This window comes from Eubalaena glacialis, chromosome 15, assembly GCF_028564815.1.
Source record: "Eubalaena glacialis isolate mEubGla1 chromosome 15, mEubGla1.1.hap2.+ XY, whole genome shotgun sequence".
Lineage (NCBI taxonomy): Eukaryota > Metazoa > Chordata > Mammalia > Artiodactyla > Balaenidae > Eubalaena > Eubalaena glacialis.
The window spans coordinates 25,479,791-25,497,377 of record NC_083730.1 but is presented as its reverse complement, the minus strand read 5'-3'; the positions used below and the strand labels follow the sequence as shown (position 1 = coordinate 25,497,377).

The 17,587-nt window shown below is 37.5% G+C and overlaps 1 protein-coding gene across 4 annotated transcripts in view; it reads right to left on the bottom strand.

Moving 5' to 3' along the window:
• DYM (dymeclin) overlaps nt 1-17,587 on the bottom strand; it is a 389,413-nt gene that overhangs the window by 363,713 nt on the left and 8,113 nt on the right. For all 4 annotated transcript variants that reach the window (XM_061170204.1, XM_061170205.1, XM_061170206.1 and 1 more), the window contains exon 2: nt 4,647-4,838. In XM_061170204.1, coding sequence (XP_061026187.1) covers nt 4,647-4,786 — 140 coding nt within the window. In that variant the 5' untranslated portion in view covers nt 4,787-4,838. The remainder of the gene's footprint in view (nt 1-4,646; nt 4,839-17,587) is intronic.

The following is a 17,587-nucleotide window of genomic DNA, read 5'->3' as shown; positions in this document are numbered from 1 at the left end:
TTAATTGCTTTATGTATTTAGGTGCTCCTATATTGGGCACATATATATATTTCCAATTGTATATCCTCTTGTTGTATTGATCCTTTGATCATTATGTAACATCCTTGTCTCTTGTTACAGTCTTTGTTTTAAAGTCTATTTTGTCTGATATAAGTACTGCTACCCCTGCTTTCTTTTTGTTTCCATTTGCATGGGATAACTTTTCCATCCTCTCACTTTCAGTCTGTGTCTTTAGATCTGAAGTGAGTCTCTTGTAGGCAGCATATAGATAGGTCTTGCTTTTGTATCCCTTCAGCCACTCTATGTCTTTTGATTGGATCATTTAGTCTATTTACATTTAAAGTAATTATTGATAGGTACGTACTTATTGCTATTTTGTTAATCATTTTCTGGTTGTTTTTGTAGTTTTTGTTCCTTTCTTCTACCTTTAGTGTTATGTTTGGATTCCTTTCTCTTTTTTCGTGTGCATCTATTATAGATTTTTGGTTTGTGGCTACCATGAGGTTTATATATAACTATACATATAAACTATATATATATATAGTTTAGTGTTTTGACATCATACTTAACACCTTTTTGTTTCATGTATCCCTTAACTACTTATTGTGGATATAGATGATTTTACTACCTTTGTCTTTAGCACAGTTTTGTGTTTTGGTTTTGCTGCTATATTTAGCATGAAATCAGTCATATAAGTAATTTTTAAACATTTTATTAAGACAAATAAACAGTATATTACTTAAACTTTACTCTTGAATTAATATTTATCTATCTATCTATCTATTTATTTATTTATGGCTGCGTTGGGTCTTCATTGCTGCACACAGGCTTTCTCTAATTGAAGCCAGGTGGGGCTTCTCGTTGCGGAGCATGGGCTCTAGGCACGCAGGATTCAGTAGTTGTGGCTCACGGGCTCTAGAGCGCAGGCTCAGTAGCTGTAGCACACAGGCTTAGTTGCTCCATGGCATGTGGGATCTTCCCGGACCAGGGCTCGAACCTGTGTCTCCCGCACTGGCAGGCAGATTCTTAACCACTGTGCCACCAGGGAAGTCCCTACTCTTGAATTAATCTTGATTTTATTTCAGACCTTTGCTTCACAAGGAATTTTAATAAGGTGAAAAGTTAAAAACTATTGAAGAATCTAAAGATTTTTCAACCATGCCTGGAAACTATAACAAAATCTGGTTATTCTAGTGCCAAAAAACAGTTTATAGTAAGGAAGGATTAGATTAGTCCTGAAGGACTTAGTGTTTCTAAAAAAACTGGCAGCCATCAATTTTTGGCTGCACTTGAAGACAGCACATATGGGATCCAAGGAATTCCAGGAGTGAGCAATCTCAGAAATGTCTGGATTCAGAATCTTCCCTAAATATATTCCTCTTAGTCTTGAATAATTCATAAACTAGGTAATTCCATCCCTGACTGTCAATGAGGCGGTGGCACCTTCCACCTCAAGGCCTGCTCAATGTCAAGGTTCACACATCAAATACCACACTGAGGAGCTGGGGCGGGCCTCAAACAAAGTGACAAAAGTGCCAAAAGCATATGTACCACCACAAATGAAGCTTCTCTGGATATTCTGAATAGCCACCCATCCCCCCACAATGTGCAGTTTACTCACTTTACAGCTTTTTACACTTTCTAAGATGCCTTTATACTTTTCTCTATGAACTAGGATGAATTAAGAAAAAGAAATGACATCAAAAAGAATAAACACATGAGAACAGCAAAGGATCTTTGAGAAAAAGCAGTAATTAGCAAAACAAACTATAAAGTCATAATAATTCAAACTGCAAGGCACCAGCACAAGTATGGAAAACTTAGAAAGCAAGAAATAGACAAAAATGGCTAACAAATTATTCCCATCACTATTTCTTGAGAAGTTCATCCTTTCCCCAATGCTCTGAATTGCCAGCTTTGCATAAATCAAGTACACACACACACACACACCTTCCTTCCCTTCCTCAGAGTACTTTAGCTATTATTAGTTTTTTTCTTTCCCATTCAAATTTTAGAATGAGCTTATCAAGATCTCCTCACTCACCCCCCAAAAAAGCTGTTGGAATTTTAATTGGAATTGCCTTCAATCTACAGGTCAATTTGGAAAGAACTGACACTTTTACAATTCTTAATCCTTGAACATGGTATACATCACCATTAAGTCTTCTTTAATGTCTTTTGGAAGAGCATATATAGATTGTACTACAGTTTACATAAGTGAAAAGAAAATTTATTTTGGATAATAAATAATGTTCTCTTTATATGCCCTTCTTTCTCTAAGTCTTATTACTACATGAGCAGTGATACTCAATGACAATTCCTTAAGGATTAATGAAATGGTTTCAAAACTTGATGATTCTATAGCCCATCTCCAGTTTGACCTCTCCCACCAATCCACAACCACCTTTAATTTTCCAAGGATCTCAGAAGCAGTAGTAGTATCCACTTCCCATAATATACAACTAACCCACATTATCACAAAAACTGCAAACTAAGCCAACCTTGTAAGGTCCAATCCAACTATACCCAAAAGTCAGAAATTAAAATGTATTGCCAAAATATATAAACAATCACAAAAAGGAAATACCAATAATCCTTAATCCTTAAACATATAAAAATAAACATAACCTTGATTGTTAAAGGACCACAACACACATACATACACATATATTTTATTTACATATATCAATATTTATATATATTTTTTAATTCATACTCAAAAGAGAGAGATAGCCCTTCCAACCCTGGGGTCAGGGGAAAGGGGAAACACAGACTTATTTGTCACTATTACACCATTTTCGTTACTGAAAATCAGTAGAGGAAAAAAATTAAGTGTTTACCCTTATTAATAATGTAGTAAAAACTATGTTTTATATATCCTAATTCTCCTTCACAGGAGAATTCCAGTTAATAAATGTACAAGAAATGACCAAATGAGAAATACTACCATTTTGGAATCTTTTATGAAACAGGTGATTCAGACCAAAATCATCAATGGATGCTAAAACACACTCAAACCTCTGATCAGTCTTAGCATGATAACTGATATAAACCCACACATTTTCTGTAACCTAATGAAATACAATATAAGGTACCTAGTAGCATCACTTATGAAACACTCTTACCAAAAATGTTTAACCCAAATTTTATCAAGCCTTTAAATCTGATGTCCAATTTATAGAAAATACAGTAAATAAAAAAACAAAATATGAGAAGCAATCAGGTAGGTCTAGAAGGTGGAACATTCTACAGAAAAACTGACCCAGTTTGTTAAAAGAAAAAAAAAAGTAGCGGCATAGGGAAAAAAATAGTGGCAGGAGTTGGGGAGTGCATACCTCTATTCGAGATTAAAGACATTTAAGAAATGTAACTACCTTATTGCAATGTATTGCAATGCAATGTATACACCTTATTTATTTCCTAATTGTAACAAATGAACTACAAAACAACTAGGGAAATTTGAAAATGGACTGGGTAAGAGGAATTATTGTTAACTTTGTAAGGTGTGATAATGGTATTACAGTTATAAAAGAAAATGTCCATACTTTAATTTACTTTAAAAAACCCTAAAACATAGATGAAGTAAATATGGAAATAATCCAAATGGCTATTAACTGATGAATGGATAAAAAAAGATGGTATATTCATACAAAGGAATCTCACTCAGAAATAAAAAGGAATGAAATATTGATACATGCTATAACATAGCATACCCAAAGATTCCAGGGACTAGGACACAGGTATCTTTAGGGGGCCATTATTCAGTCTATCATAATAAAGCTGTTAAAAACAAATAAATAAAAATGTTTAAAATCTAGATACTGAGTAATGGGAATTCAATATTCTAGTCACTCTACATAATTATATGTCTGTTTTTATAATAAAGAGTTAAAAATGAGATATTGGTTTTCACCTACCAAATTGACAAAGGCCAAAGAGTCTAAAAATGCATTAAATTGACAAAGGGGTGGAGAAGCAGACCTTCTCATACATTGCTGGTAGGAGTATAAATTGGTACAACTTCCATGGAACAGTTTGGCAAATTACAAATGCACATATACTTTGACCCAGCAATTCTACTTTGAGGAATTTATACTGGAGATTTATTTGTATGCTTGAGAAATTATGTATGCAGCATTATCTGTTATAACAAGAAATTGGAAACAATCTAAATGTCCACCAATAAAAAAACGATTTCATATAATGTATGCACACTCTGCAGTCATTTAAAAGAATAAGGCAGTTGCATATATGCATATACATATGTTTTACTTAACTGTGGGGAAAAAAAGCAAGGGACAGCAAGCAAAAACGAAAAAGCAAGGTATGTGTAGTATGCTACCATTTGTGGTTAAACAGTTTCGTAAAACTACATGAAATAATATGGTTTTACTATCTCTGGAAGCATTCAAAAGAAACTGCTACCAGGAATTATCTCTGGGCAAGGGAGGTGGCTGAGCTGGGGAAAGGAAAGAGAAAAACTTATTTCCTCCTTTTCATACCTTTTGGATTTTCTACTGGTACATGTACAACAAATGGAGGGACAGACTGATCATTAAAATAAAAAAATTTTTTTTTAAATCAGCATACCACACAAGCTTATGTGGTCCTTGATACAAATTTTCAATCTCCAAGTAACCTCTTACCTGCTAGTTGGTGCAGGGAAAGAAAATGACAGTAGCTGATTCCAGAACGGGTCATTCTCAGAGACAGATTCTGTGCCTGATAACTTTTTTAAGTACTCATTTTTAGGAAGATCACCAATTCTGCTGCTATTCGATCCCATCTTTTAATCTGGTAGATAACTTGTCCTTAAACCTTCATTTCCACAAGACAACCTATAAAGAATGAAAAGAAATTTCAAACGTGTTCAAAATAATCATCATATTTTTCCTACCCTTGACCTAAATGTAAGAAACTCTAAACTTAGTAAAAAAATCATACCTCTCTTTGTTTTTAAATATATTAGACATCAGATACAAAGTTACAAGGCGAAAAATGAGGCTAAAATCTGTCTTAGCCAACGGAACACAAAATCCCAATCTATACTTGTAGATCTTAGAATGGGCATACCTTTGCCCAAGAAAATGTCTCAAAGCAAATTCATAACAATGATAACTTATTAACAAATAGTCTAAAACAATGGTGCTAAAGAAATAGAGACTGGATGGCTTGAATGTGCTATGGGCAGAAAACTGTTCAAGTAGTTACCATGTGCTACCTACACTTAAGGAGAGAATGAGGACTGAAGTGAGTTACCGGCTTAAAGTGAAAGGGCTCCCAATTCCAAAGGCGTCACACTTAGTGCCTCTCTCATCCTGCTGTAATGCACATATACTTTTTGCTGGCATTCTTAGTCTCCTAAACCATGAGCTGTAGTGTTTTGCTGGGGTTTTTTTTTTTAAATAAGAACTATCTTATTCATCTTTCTAGATGTCTACATTAGCATATAACAGGCATTCTCTAAACAGCGTTATGTTGAAGGAAGGAATGAGTGTAAATAAATTATTACTGTCTTCAGTATTTGTTGTGCTTGGTCACGAAGGGGAAAACTAACACATCAGTCACAAAATGAATCACAGTCTTCATCAAATTGCACTTAACATAGTTCAAGATCATGTTTTATCTCAACTTGTTCAGAAAAAGTCTCTCACTGACAATAAAATAATGAATAATAAATTAAACTAAATTAAAATTACCACCACAGGGACTTCCCTGGTAGCACAGTGGTTAAGAATCCACCTGCCAATGCAGGGGACACAGGTTCGAGCCCTGGTCTGGGAAGATCCCACATGTCGCGTAGCAACTAAGCCCGTGTGCCATAACTACTGAACCTGCACTCTAGAGCCCGCAAGCCACAACTACTGAAGCCCGTGTGCCTGGAGCCTGTGCTCCTCAACAAGAGAAGCCACTGCAATGAGAAGACCGCACACCACAACGAAGAGTAGCCCCCGCTCACCACAACTAGAGAAAGCCCGCTCGCAGCAATGAAGACCCAACGCAGCCAAAAATTATTAATTAATTATTTTTTTTTAAAAAATTACCATCACAATGAAAGGAAACTACATGGGTTCAGTGGCTAAAGGAAGCTCAAGTTACAAGAGAATTTACATTAGCAGTGACTTACTTTCTCACCTACGTCCCTCCTCATTCCACAAAGACATCGAAGCCAAGATCAGAATTTGGAAGCAAGTCTTCCACATTCCCTCTGGAACTCTGGGACTGGCTTGAGCTGCTTATCTAAGGACATGAGGCTTCCCCAATGCACATGGACAGTTGGGCCTTCTGAATATGAGTAATACTGATCTGGCTTCTTATCACCTGCCCCTGAACTCAAGGCCACACACTACTTTCCTCCTCCTTAATCATGGGTACAGGGACCCCAACACTAGCTGACTCCAACTCAGGCTTCATATCAAGCCAACAGTCAATCATAACTCTAGATTTCAGTTTAATGTCTCAAGTAATTATTGAGCCCAATTAGAAAATGCTATAAAGAAATATTCTGAAATATATAAAGTCCTTACTTGTCATACCCTATCCCAAAGCTACTTTATACCTTTTAAGCTATTAAAATTAAAAATTTTAATATCTTAGCAATGAGATATAATACACTAGTGAAAATGAATTAACTAGAGCTACAATTACCAACATGGACACATCTCAAAAACAAATTATTTTTTAAAGAAAGCGATAGAGGGACTTCTCTGGTGGTCCAGTGGTTAAGAATCCGCCTTCCAATGCAGGGGACGAAGGTTCGATCCCTGGTCAGGGAACTAGGATACCACATGCTGTGGGGCAACTAAGCCCGTGTGCCACAACTACCGAGCTCACACACCTCAACTAGAGCCTGCGTGCCGCAAAGTACAGAGCCCACGTGCCCTGGAGCCTGCGCACCACAACGAGAGAAGAGAAAAACCCGCACACCACAACTGGAGAGAACCCTGCGCGCCACAACGAGAGAAGCCCGCGCGCCACAACGAAGAGCCCATGCACCACAATGAAAGATCCCGCGTGCCTCAACGAAGATCCCGCATGCCGCAACTAAGAACCGACACAGCCAAAAATAAATAAAAATAAATAATAAATAAATCTTTTTTTAAAAAAGTAAAGAGGTGGAAAAAGATATACCATGCTAACACTAATCAAAAGAAAGCAGGAATAGTTTTATTAATTTTAGACACAGCCAGCTTCAGAGCAAGGAAACTTATCAGGGATAAAGGCCATTATATAATGATAAAGGAGTCAGTTCTCCAAGAAGACATAACAGTACTTACTGTGTATCCACCTAACAACAGACCATCAAAATATGAGGCAAAAACCAATAGAACTGCAAGGAGAAAACAATGAATCCACTATGATAGCTGGAGACTTGCGCGCTCCACTATCAGAAATGGTCAGATCCTATAGGCAGAAAATCAGTAAGGATATAGCTGATGTCAACACCACCATCAATCAACTGGATATAACTGACATCTTTAGCTGCTTCATCCAACAACAGCAGAACATACATTCTTCTCAAGCTCACATTAAATATTCACCAAGATAGACCACATTCTGGGCCATAAAACACATCTTAAATTTAAAGAAGAGAAATTATAAAATGCTTTGAGTGCCCAAAACCAATAAGCTGGGGATAGAGAAGCAAATCAGAGGACCCCATGGGGAATGATTCGGACAAATGCAGAATACAGGTGATGAGCAAGTTCATTTGTGGGACTGGAAAAGTTCTGAATCCTCATTGTGGTGGTGGTTACCTGAATCTATACAGGTGATAAAATTTCACAGAACTATATGCACAAAAGAAAAAAAAATGAGTCCACGTAAAAAGTGGAGAAATCCTAGTATAGTCTGCAGTCTATTCTGTGCTGTCAATATCAGTTTCCTGGTTTTGATAATGTACTATAGTTACATTAACCTTAGGGAAAGCTGGGTGAAAGGTACATGGAATTTCTCCACACTATTTTTGCAACTTTTTATGAGTCTACAATTATTTTAAAATAAAGTTTTTTAAAATAAAAACAAAATCAAACCCAAAAATCGAATCTATATGTCCAAGAAAGGTGCCAACAAATCAGACTAACAGCTATTTTCTATCACAACCACTAAGTTAATTTTTACATATTAAATTACTTCATCACCTATATTAACACATGGTGAGATGATTAGGATCTCACATTTATTTTACTTGGTGTCCTGGAATGCTCTTTCACTTAGTTTCCCCAAATAAACTCTTTCTTTCAAATCTTATTCGAAACTGAACTTTTTCAATAAAAGCAAAATAAGTCATGGTCCTTTGGGGATTCCACACTAACTTCATAACTTGGGAGTATACAACAGATTTTGCCCTCTACCACCTACTTAAAGGAACTACTTCCTTTTTATCAAACCTTCCAAAATATTTTATTTGTCTAATAATCCCTGCAATTCTTGAATATGCCTCAAAGAAATTTTTTAAGAACAAACAGAAAAGACAGCCACAACTTGTTTATAAGTCCTCTGTTTATCGGGGGGAACCCATGCCAATTAGCAGTTAGCACTGTGGGCCTAACAACAGTTTACTGGATAAACACCTAAGTGTGTGGATCAAAATGGTTAGTTAAGAGAGTGCTGGTTTACTGGCAATAAGCACTTTAATTATGGTTTCCCTTGGCTCTGCCATGGACTCAATTTCCTTTCTCTTTGCTTCATTAAAATTAACAGAATAAAAATGACACCAGATAAAAAGAAATGAGAATCAGAGCAAACTGTTCTCAATTAAACAAACCAGTATTTTACTTTTCTTGTGGTGCCTTAAAAGCAATCAACGAAAAATTTACTTTGGGAGTTTAATAAGGTCCACAAATGCTGAATTTTCAAAAGAACAGAATTCCATCCCACCTCTCCTAAATAAGCCAACAATGAGACTATCATCATAGAGTCTATTAATGAAAATTTAAGTCAGACTTGATTTATTTATACTTTATTTTTTTAATCAGTAATGCACCCGGTACAAAATACAAAGGGTTCAAAGGGTTTAGAGTAAAAAGTCTCTCTCCCATCCCTTCTCCTAACCATCTGGTTTCTCAACTCAGAGAAAATATTACTGGTTGCTTGGATATCATTCCACAGATTTTCTATGTATACACAAACACATATTTTCTCCTTTTTACACAAATCATAACACCCTATATATGCCTTTTTACTTTGCTTTTCCCAGTTAATATATATTAGAAATCATTACATATATGTATATAAAGCACTTCATTTATTTTTACAACTCTAACATTCCAGTTTTTAATTCCATAAATCCCGTATCAATGGACATTTAAGTAGCTTATGATCTTTCGCTATTACAAATCGTTCTCCAATAAGTATCTGGTACATATTTCACACGTGTATCAGTATATAGGTACAATAAATCCAGGGAAACAATTGCTGGGTCAAAGATTATGTGCATTTCTAACTTTGGTAGATACTGCTGAAGAGTAGCAGAATATGCCACCTCAAAATCTGCCACCTTGCCACTTTATTTTGAGCTGTAGGCACTTGAAAAATAGCAAATGCAGGGTGAGGCCTTCTCTGAACTCTCCTTATCTGCAAAGACAGATTCTCCAAAAGGAACTCCATTATCATAAATCATAAATTAAGCAGTTTCATCAACCAGGGAAGACTGACTCTTATCACAAGAGCGCCTAGAAGCTGACACAACACTGAGACTAACTTTGTCACAAACTATCATACCTCTCATCTATTCTTCTAAGGCCCATTCGTCTTTCCTAAAAATCATTTACTCTCCCTTAAGAGGCCTACATTCCCCTTCCCCTTTCCCTATTAAGATGGTATTAAACTTAATTCTAATCCACTCATTTTTCCCTAGGTATCTCCCATGAATACATGAGGTACACATGTGAATAAACTTCTGTTTTTCTCCTGTTGATCTTTTATCACAGTTAAGAGCTCAGAAGGGTAGACGGAAAATTATTTTTCCTCCCGTACACTGCCTAGCTGCCTTCTTTAGAGGTTGCCAACTTCCACTCCCTTTAGCAATGCCTGTTTCTCCACACCACAGCCACCACTGCTTAATCAAACTTTTTGATCTTTGCCAACTGACACATGAAAATAGTTTACAATATGGTTTTAATTTGCATTTCATTTCTCTTGCTGTGAATGAGGCCATCACCTCTTCATATCCTTTGCCTATTTTCTATTGATTTATAGGAAATAAATTTTATTTTCAAAACTGCTAGGATAGACCACAAAGTACTAAAATAACTGCTCGATCCAGGACCAATATGAAACCTTTCTAAAACAATATGAATAAAGCCTGTCAGCTATAAGAAGACACTGAACAGAATATTAACAAGGAAAACCAAGACAGCCAACTGAGCACAAAATGCAATGCCTCCTTCCCCTCTTTTCCTCACCTAACCCTAAAATAATGCAAAAGAATTTTGTCAATTATTACACAGCCATGCTCAAAAATTCACAGGAAACCAGAAGCTGTGAGAAATCCCCATAAAATGTAAAACAGCTGGAGATAGACTGAAAAGGAAAGTGACATCCAGGGCAGGCTCAAGAGTCTTCAATCAAGGGCACCAAGAGTGGAACAGCAACCCCAGTCCAGAGGCAGTTGGCCAGAGCCCAGGGGCAACAGACCTGGCTAGGACACCCTGCCCAGTCACCCCTGCCCTCACTCCATTAGGCAGCAACAACAGGGTACTATCTGCTGAGAACAGAGAGTGAAAGCAGTACCCAAGGCAGCTGCAATGCCAAGGAAGAACAAGTTCAGCCAAGCAAAGACAACTAGCCACTGAGGTACTCTTGCCAGAAAGTTCCATCTGCTCCCCACCCCCGCAGAAAGCAAAGTAGAAAACTGAGGCCCAATGGCACCTCTTCTGCATCTGATTCATGCCAAGGATTTCAAACACACACACACACACACACACACACACACACACACACACACCACTTGCACTCAATGTATTTGGAACTCCCAAGACCCTCACCAATGAAAACCACAATAAAATGGAACTTGAAAAACCCACTATCCAATCACCCCACCTCCTAACAGTCCCAATGCTCTTCCCTCTCACTGTGCATCAGAAGACTTCCTGGCTTTCAGCTCTTCTTTCTCTCAATGTTTCAATAACTGAGCCTCTCTCCTGGTTTCACCGGTGCCTTCCACGATATTATTAATACTTTCAAACCTCTCCTAGTCCCAACCTCTGACTGGAATGCCAGTTCTATCGATATGCCTAAAACACTCAGGAATTTTTTTTAACTTAAGGGTAATATAATACATATAATATAAATAATTATATATATTATAATATGTAACATATAAAAATTTATACATATATATCCAGTAATTTCGTGGATAACAATGTTCCTTACATAAATCTATACTAGAAATAAGCAGCGTGCAACTGCTGATGCTTTTAGCAGTAAACCTTTCAAAAGACCTATCTTTAAGGCAATGTAGTGAATAATTCAATCTTAACGTGTGTAAAACTGATTCCACCCTCCCTCCCAAAACCAGTCTTCCCTCTCACCTTCCCACCACTCACCTAAAGTTTCCATTACGTAAAAACTACCTTTAAATGTTATGTTTTTGTAGTATATATGACATATCTCCCAAGGTAGATTATTCCTCCTTATCCCTAAGTAACCTACAGCACACTGCTGAAGAGATATTACTCAAAAAAATACTTATTGAAATAGCCAAGGTCCCATAGCTAATAAATATATGAAAAGATTTTCAGTATAAATGAGGAATAAAATATGCTAATTAAAACAGTGAGGTATCATTTTTACCAATCTGATTAACAAAGGTTAAGAAAAACCTTAATAGCAGTTGTGAGAGTAATAAGGAAACAGGCATCCCCACCATCAGTGTGTAGGTATTTGGCAACACCTGTCAAAATGTTAAGTGTGCCAACAATTTTGGTTTTAGAAATTCATTTGCACAGGTAAACTCATACAAGTTGACAAGTTCTATACATACAGATGTTAATCACTATTTGGAAGAGCAAATACACAAAATAACCTAAATGATCATCATCTGGAGATTAACCACCGTATGGAATAAGCATATAATGGAATACAATGTAGCCACTGAAAAGAATGAGGTAGACCTTATGTGTTAATATGTAAAGATATCCCAAATACCGCAAGTAAAAACAAACACAAAGACACAGAACAGCTCGTATAGTAAAATCCCATTAGCTTAAATAAACATGTAAATTCTTATATACGCCTAGATAATTTCTGGAAGGAAACATAAGCAATGATCCAAGACTGGTTACCTCTGAAGAATGGGAATGAAAATCTGGAGGGAAGGGACTTTTTTTTAAACCAGAAACATGTTGTAATTTACAGTAAAAAAAAAAAAAAAAAAAAAAAAAATTCTTAAATAAATGGATTGTTCTCTTTACCTGCTCTCCTTCAGGAAGGCTCTGAATGTGCTTCTGGCTTGTGCTTTAAACTCTATGTGAGTGACCCCAGAATTAATATTTTGTCTTGACTTCTCAGTCAAAATCCAAGCATAAATCTCTACGTATTGAACATATCAATTGATGTCGTACTATCATTATAAATTTTAAAATAGAATTTAACATTTGTCCCCCAAAACAAGCAACCCCTCCAAAAGTCACTATTCCTATCAATGTCATCAGCATTCTTGGCTCAAGTTACCTCACTCACATACCCAAGCATACATTCCACACATGCCTATTACACACCTACTGTAGGTGTTATGATGGCTACCGAAAATGCAAAAATGAATAAAACCAGGTCCCTGCCATTAATGGACTCAAATCCTGGAGAGACAAACATGTCAATAAATTATTATAACACATTTGGTAAGTATTACAATGGAGTTATTACAAGAATCTATGGAAATACACAGGAGCATCTGAGGCAGAAGAACCACATATGCAACAGCACTATTAGCAGATTTATTTACACGGTCTAAGGGCTTTAAACTCACTGATTCATTTAGTCCCCATTAACGACTCTGAGAGGTAGGCACAGTTTTCTCATTTTACAGATGAGGAAACTAAGGCACAGACAGGTTAAGTAACTTACCAAATTCATGAGGTCCCAGAGATAATACGTAGAAAAGCCAGGATTTGAACCCAGGCAATCTAATTCCAGAGTCCCTGGTCTTTACCACTTTACTAGGGTGACTCTCCAATGACATCAACAAGTCCTGTGGGTTCTTCTACAATACCCACAATTCTACATATCAACTTTTAAGCCCATCTCTTTATCTTCCCGCTGCTTCCATGCTGGACCAGGCTTCTACAATCTCACATGATTCAGTGCAACAGTATCCTGATTTCTTTGCTCCCAATCTCTCCACTTCGATCCACCCTGCACACTCCACTACTACATTAATCCTTAAAAAAAAAAAAAGGAAATTCAGTCCAGCATCAAAATTAAGACCAAAGGTTCTGGGCTTCCTTGGTGGCGCAGTGGTTAAGAATCCGCCTGCCAATGCAGGGGACACGGGTTCGAGCCCTGGTCCGGGAAGATCCCACATGCCGCGGAGCAACTAAGCCCGTGTGCCAAAACTACTGAGCCTGCGCTCTAAAGCCCACGAGCCACAACTACTGAGCCTGCGTGCCACAACTACTGAAGCCCACGTGCCTAAAGCCCGAGCTCCACAACAAGAGAAGCCACCACAATGAGAAGCCCGCGCACCGCAACGAAGAGTAGCCCCCGCTCGCCGCAACTAGAGAAAGCCCGCGCGCAGCAACAAAGACCCAGTGCAGCCAAAAATAAATAAATTTATTAAAAAAAAAAAAAAAAGACCAAAGGTTCTAGTATGAGACAGACCCTGCTAAGTCTGTGTAGATTCAGCCTGAATCTCCATTTACCACTTACCAAACCCCACTGCATAATGAGAACAACAACACTACTTACAACTCATAAAGATTTTCTGAGGATGAAGCAAGATGACACATGCAAAGCACTCAGTAAAAGACCTGGCACAGGGCATGTTTAGCCAAATAAAAGGTCAAATATAATCTATTTTTAATATTTGTGAAGTTACCACTTCCATCATTTTACTTACCAGCTCAAAAATATTCAATGATTCTAAAAAGCATTTTCTAAAAAGCATTTTCTAAAAAGCATTCGCAGTGATTTTGATACAAATTGTGTGTGAACCACAATTTGCAAGTAAGTACCAGAACAAAGTAAGGCAAGCCATGTTCTCAACACCTAGCAAGCTCTCCCACTCCTCCGCTCCTGCTGTTCACACCTGCCTTCCCCGCCACACACCCGTCCCACAGCACCTGAAACCCTACTCACTAAGCACAGTGTGAGCGCTCTTTTTTCTCTACAGTCCTAGAGCACTCATTATCTTCACCATTCATTTCGAATTTAACTACCCTTCTAATAATGCCTTGTTTTGCTGTCTGACTTATACTGCTATTTAACACTTCAGATCAATTATTCCAAGTCAATTTTACTATCATGAGTGAAAAGAACACTTTGAACAAGAAATGATATGCTCAATATTTTGTATTTAATTTGTGAAATATCTGATATAAACATAAAATAAATCTCCTTCCTCTTCTATATGTACTGACTCACTGACTGTCTCCTGATTTAATGTATCTTAGCTGGAAAGTAAACATCAGTGGATCTGAAAATCCATGATAACCAAATTCTGTCTTAACATCCTCAAAATATACAAATAACACCCTACTGCACTTTGTCCCAACTTAAGTTGAGACTCCATAAATCATAAACTATATTCCAGAATCGCCTGAATGTATATATGTGTGTGTACACACACAAGCATACACACACACATTTGTACTCAACAAACTTTAAAGCGAAACCTCATCATTGAAACAGGAGTCCAGAGAAATAGTGGGCAGTGATCACTGGCCAAAGGACATGTTAAAACACCACAGGTGCCATTAGTCCAAGTAATGGAACATTCTCTAAAAGGTTACTATGTTCCAAGTGCTATATTAAGTAAGTACAGTTGGGTATTCCATGGCAGTGAAATGAGAGTAATGAAAATAAAAAGATATAAGCCCACAAGTATAAGATCAGAGGAGGTGTGAAAGATGGAAAGGTGAGAGAGTGCTAGTAACTGAACTGGCAGAGCTGAGGATGCCCCCAACATACCTGCCTGCCAAAGGAGACCCTAACAAGAAACAAGCCAATCCACCCCACGGAACCCTGGGAAGGTGAAAGAACTGGAGAAAAGCACCATGAATGACTGGGCAAGGCAGGGGGCTCAAGTCTGTGAGTCTTTCCCCCCGAGTAGGAAACCATGTATATGCACTCTGAAGAAATCTGAATGGAGAGACTCTGGACTCCGAAGCCAAGGTTGGAGAGAGTAATGAGGCAGAAGATAAAAACAGGGGAATGAAGTTCAAGTCTGCCTGTTGCACAGATACACAGTGGGTTTCCCAGCCTCCAAAGCAGGAGACTGGAGGGTTCTTCCCAAAAAATGAAATTTTCTTGGAAAATTTCTTGGAAAATCTTTTCATGGAAAAGATACAGACATTTGGGATTCCCCCCATTTAAAAAGCTGGCTTGCCACCTACAGCAATGCCTACCACTCAGCAAAATCCGCTCACACGCAGAGCTTTCAATCAATACTGGGAGTCTCAATCTTAAATTAAGAGTGGTCCACCAGGGCTTCCCTGGTGGCGCAGTGGTTGAGAATCTGCCTGACAATGCAGGGAACACGGGTTTGAGCCCTGGTCTGGGAAGATCCCACATGCCACGGAGCAACTAGGCCCGTGAGCCACAACTACTGAGTCTGCGCGTCTGGAGCCTGTGCTCCGCAACAAGAGAGGTCGCGACAGTGAGAGGCCCGCGCACCGCGATGAAGAGTGGCCCCCGCTTGCCACAACTAGAGAAAGCCCTCGCACAGAAACGAAGACCCAACACAGCCAAAGATAAATAAATAAATAAATAAATTTTTTTTAAAAAGCATTGTTAAAGAGTGGTCAACCAAAAATGATTAGACTTGTGAGGAAAGCCTCCAACGTGAAATAAACCAAAAGAAACCAAAGAAATTAATCAGAAAACAGGTGATTCTAAGAAAACAATTTTTAACGAATATCCTCAGGGAGATAATAAAAATAATAACAACTGCAAACATTTATATAGCCTACTATGTCACTGGGTCCTATTCAAAGTGCTTGACACATACTGAGTCGTTTAATCCGCACCGGGTTAGCAGTTATGACCCGAGGGCTAAATCCAGCCTGCTGCATGAAGAATGATTTTTACATTTTTAAGTGGTCAAGAAAAATCAGTATTTTGGGACACGTGGAAATCATATGAAATTAAAACTTCAGTGTCTACAAATGAAGTTTTATTAGAACACAGCCATGGTCATTTGTTTACACACTGTCTAAAGCTGCTTTCGTGACACAACAGCAGAGCTGAGTAGTTACTACAGAGACTGTATGCGGTGCGTTCATCCCTTTATACTGCTGCTCAGCGCACCACAAATCTCAGGGACACATGTGACAATGACAGCATTTCAAGTGTCATGCATATTGCCATACTTTGACACTTTTAATTACCAGTAAATATCTCTCATATCAAAACAAGAACAAAGGGCAATTCCCTGATGGTCCAGTGGTTAGGACTCTGTGCTTCCACTGTTGGGGCCTGGGTTTGATCCCTGGTGGGGGAACTAAGATCCCGCAAGCCCCAAGTCACGGCCAAAAAAAAAAAAAAAGAACAAAGTAGACTCTGATGTCACACTTTTAAGTCACAGTGGAGTGTACATTTTTTTTTATCTAATTAGATGTCGAAGTATTATGTTTATCATGTAATATCATCATAGCTATGTCAGAAGAATACAAGATTGGCAGACATTACCAACTAAGGTAATAACATGACATGCCCTACCACACAGCACTCACTCCCAACTCATCAGAGCAACAATCAGGAAAATTAGAAAATTTAAAACAAGGCATTTCATCACAAGCAAAATGTCTTCCAAAAATAAAAAATGAAAATGAGGCTACAACCAGAGTAAGATTCTGAATGGCTCATTTGTTAACCACGCAAGGAAAGTCATTTACCAATCATGATTTAAATTGTGTTTGATTACAGCAGACAAAGAAATATGTTCAGAGAAAATAAAACATCTTTAAGACTTGTCTCTCAGTGAAAATAATTGCTCAAAGAACAGCCTGTAAGGAACAATTACAGCCATGAATGTTTTCCAAATTGGTTGAGAAAATACTAATTCAGTACAACCTGAAGTGGCATCTGCTAAGATGAATAACGACAGATGGTGGTAAACATGTATGGAGCAGAAAAAAGCTTAGGTGGACAAGTTTACAAACTTTGTGAAAATGCAAGGTGTTTACAAAATTTTATTTCACTTTGCAAAATATACAGTTTTTACAAAAATATGTTATTTATGTTAACATGTGGATTTATTATTTCTATTTTTAAGTAAATTAAATAAATATTTTTTAAATGCAAGGTGTTTATAGCCTACAGTGTTCATTATGCTATCTATCAGCAGGTACTCTGCATAAAAATATTTGAATCTATCATGTGTTATTGAACCAGCAGTGTCAACAGTCAACTTCATCCACTCTCATGA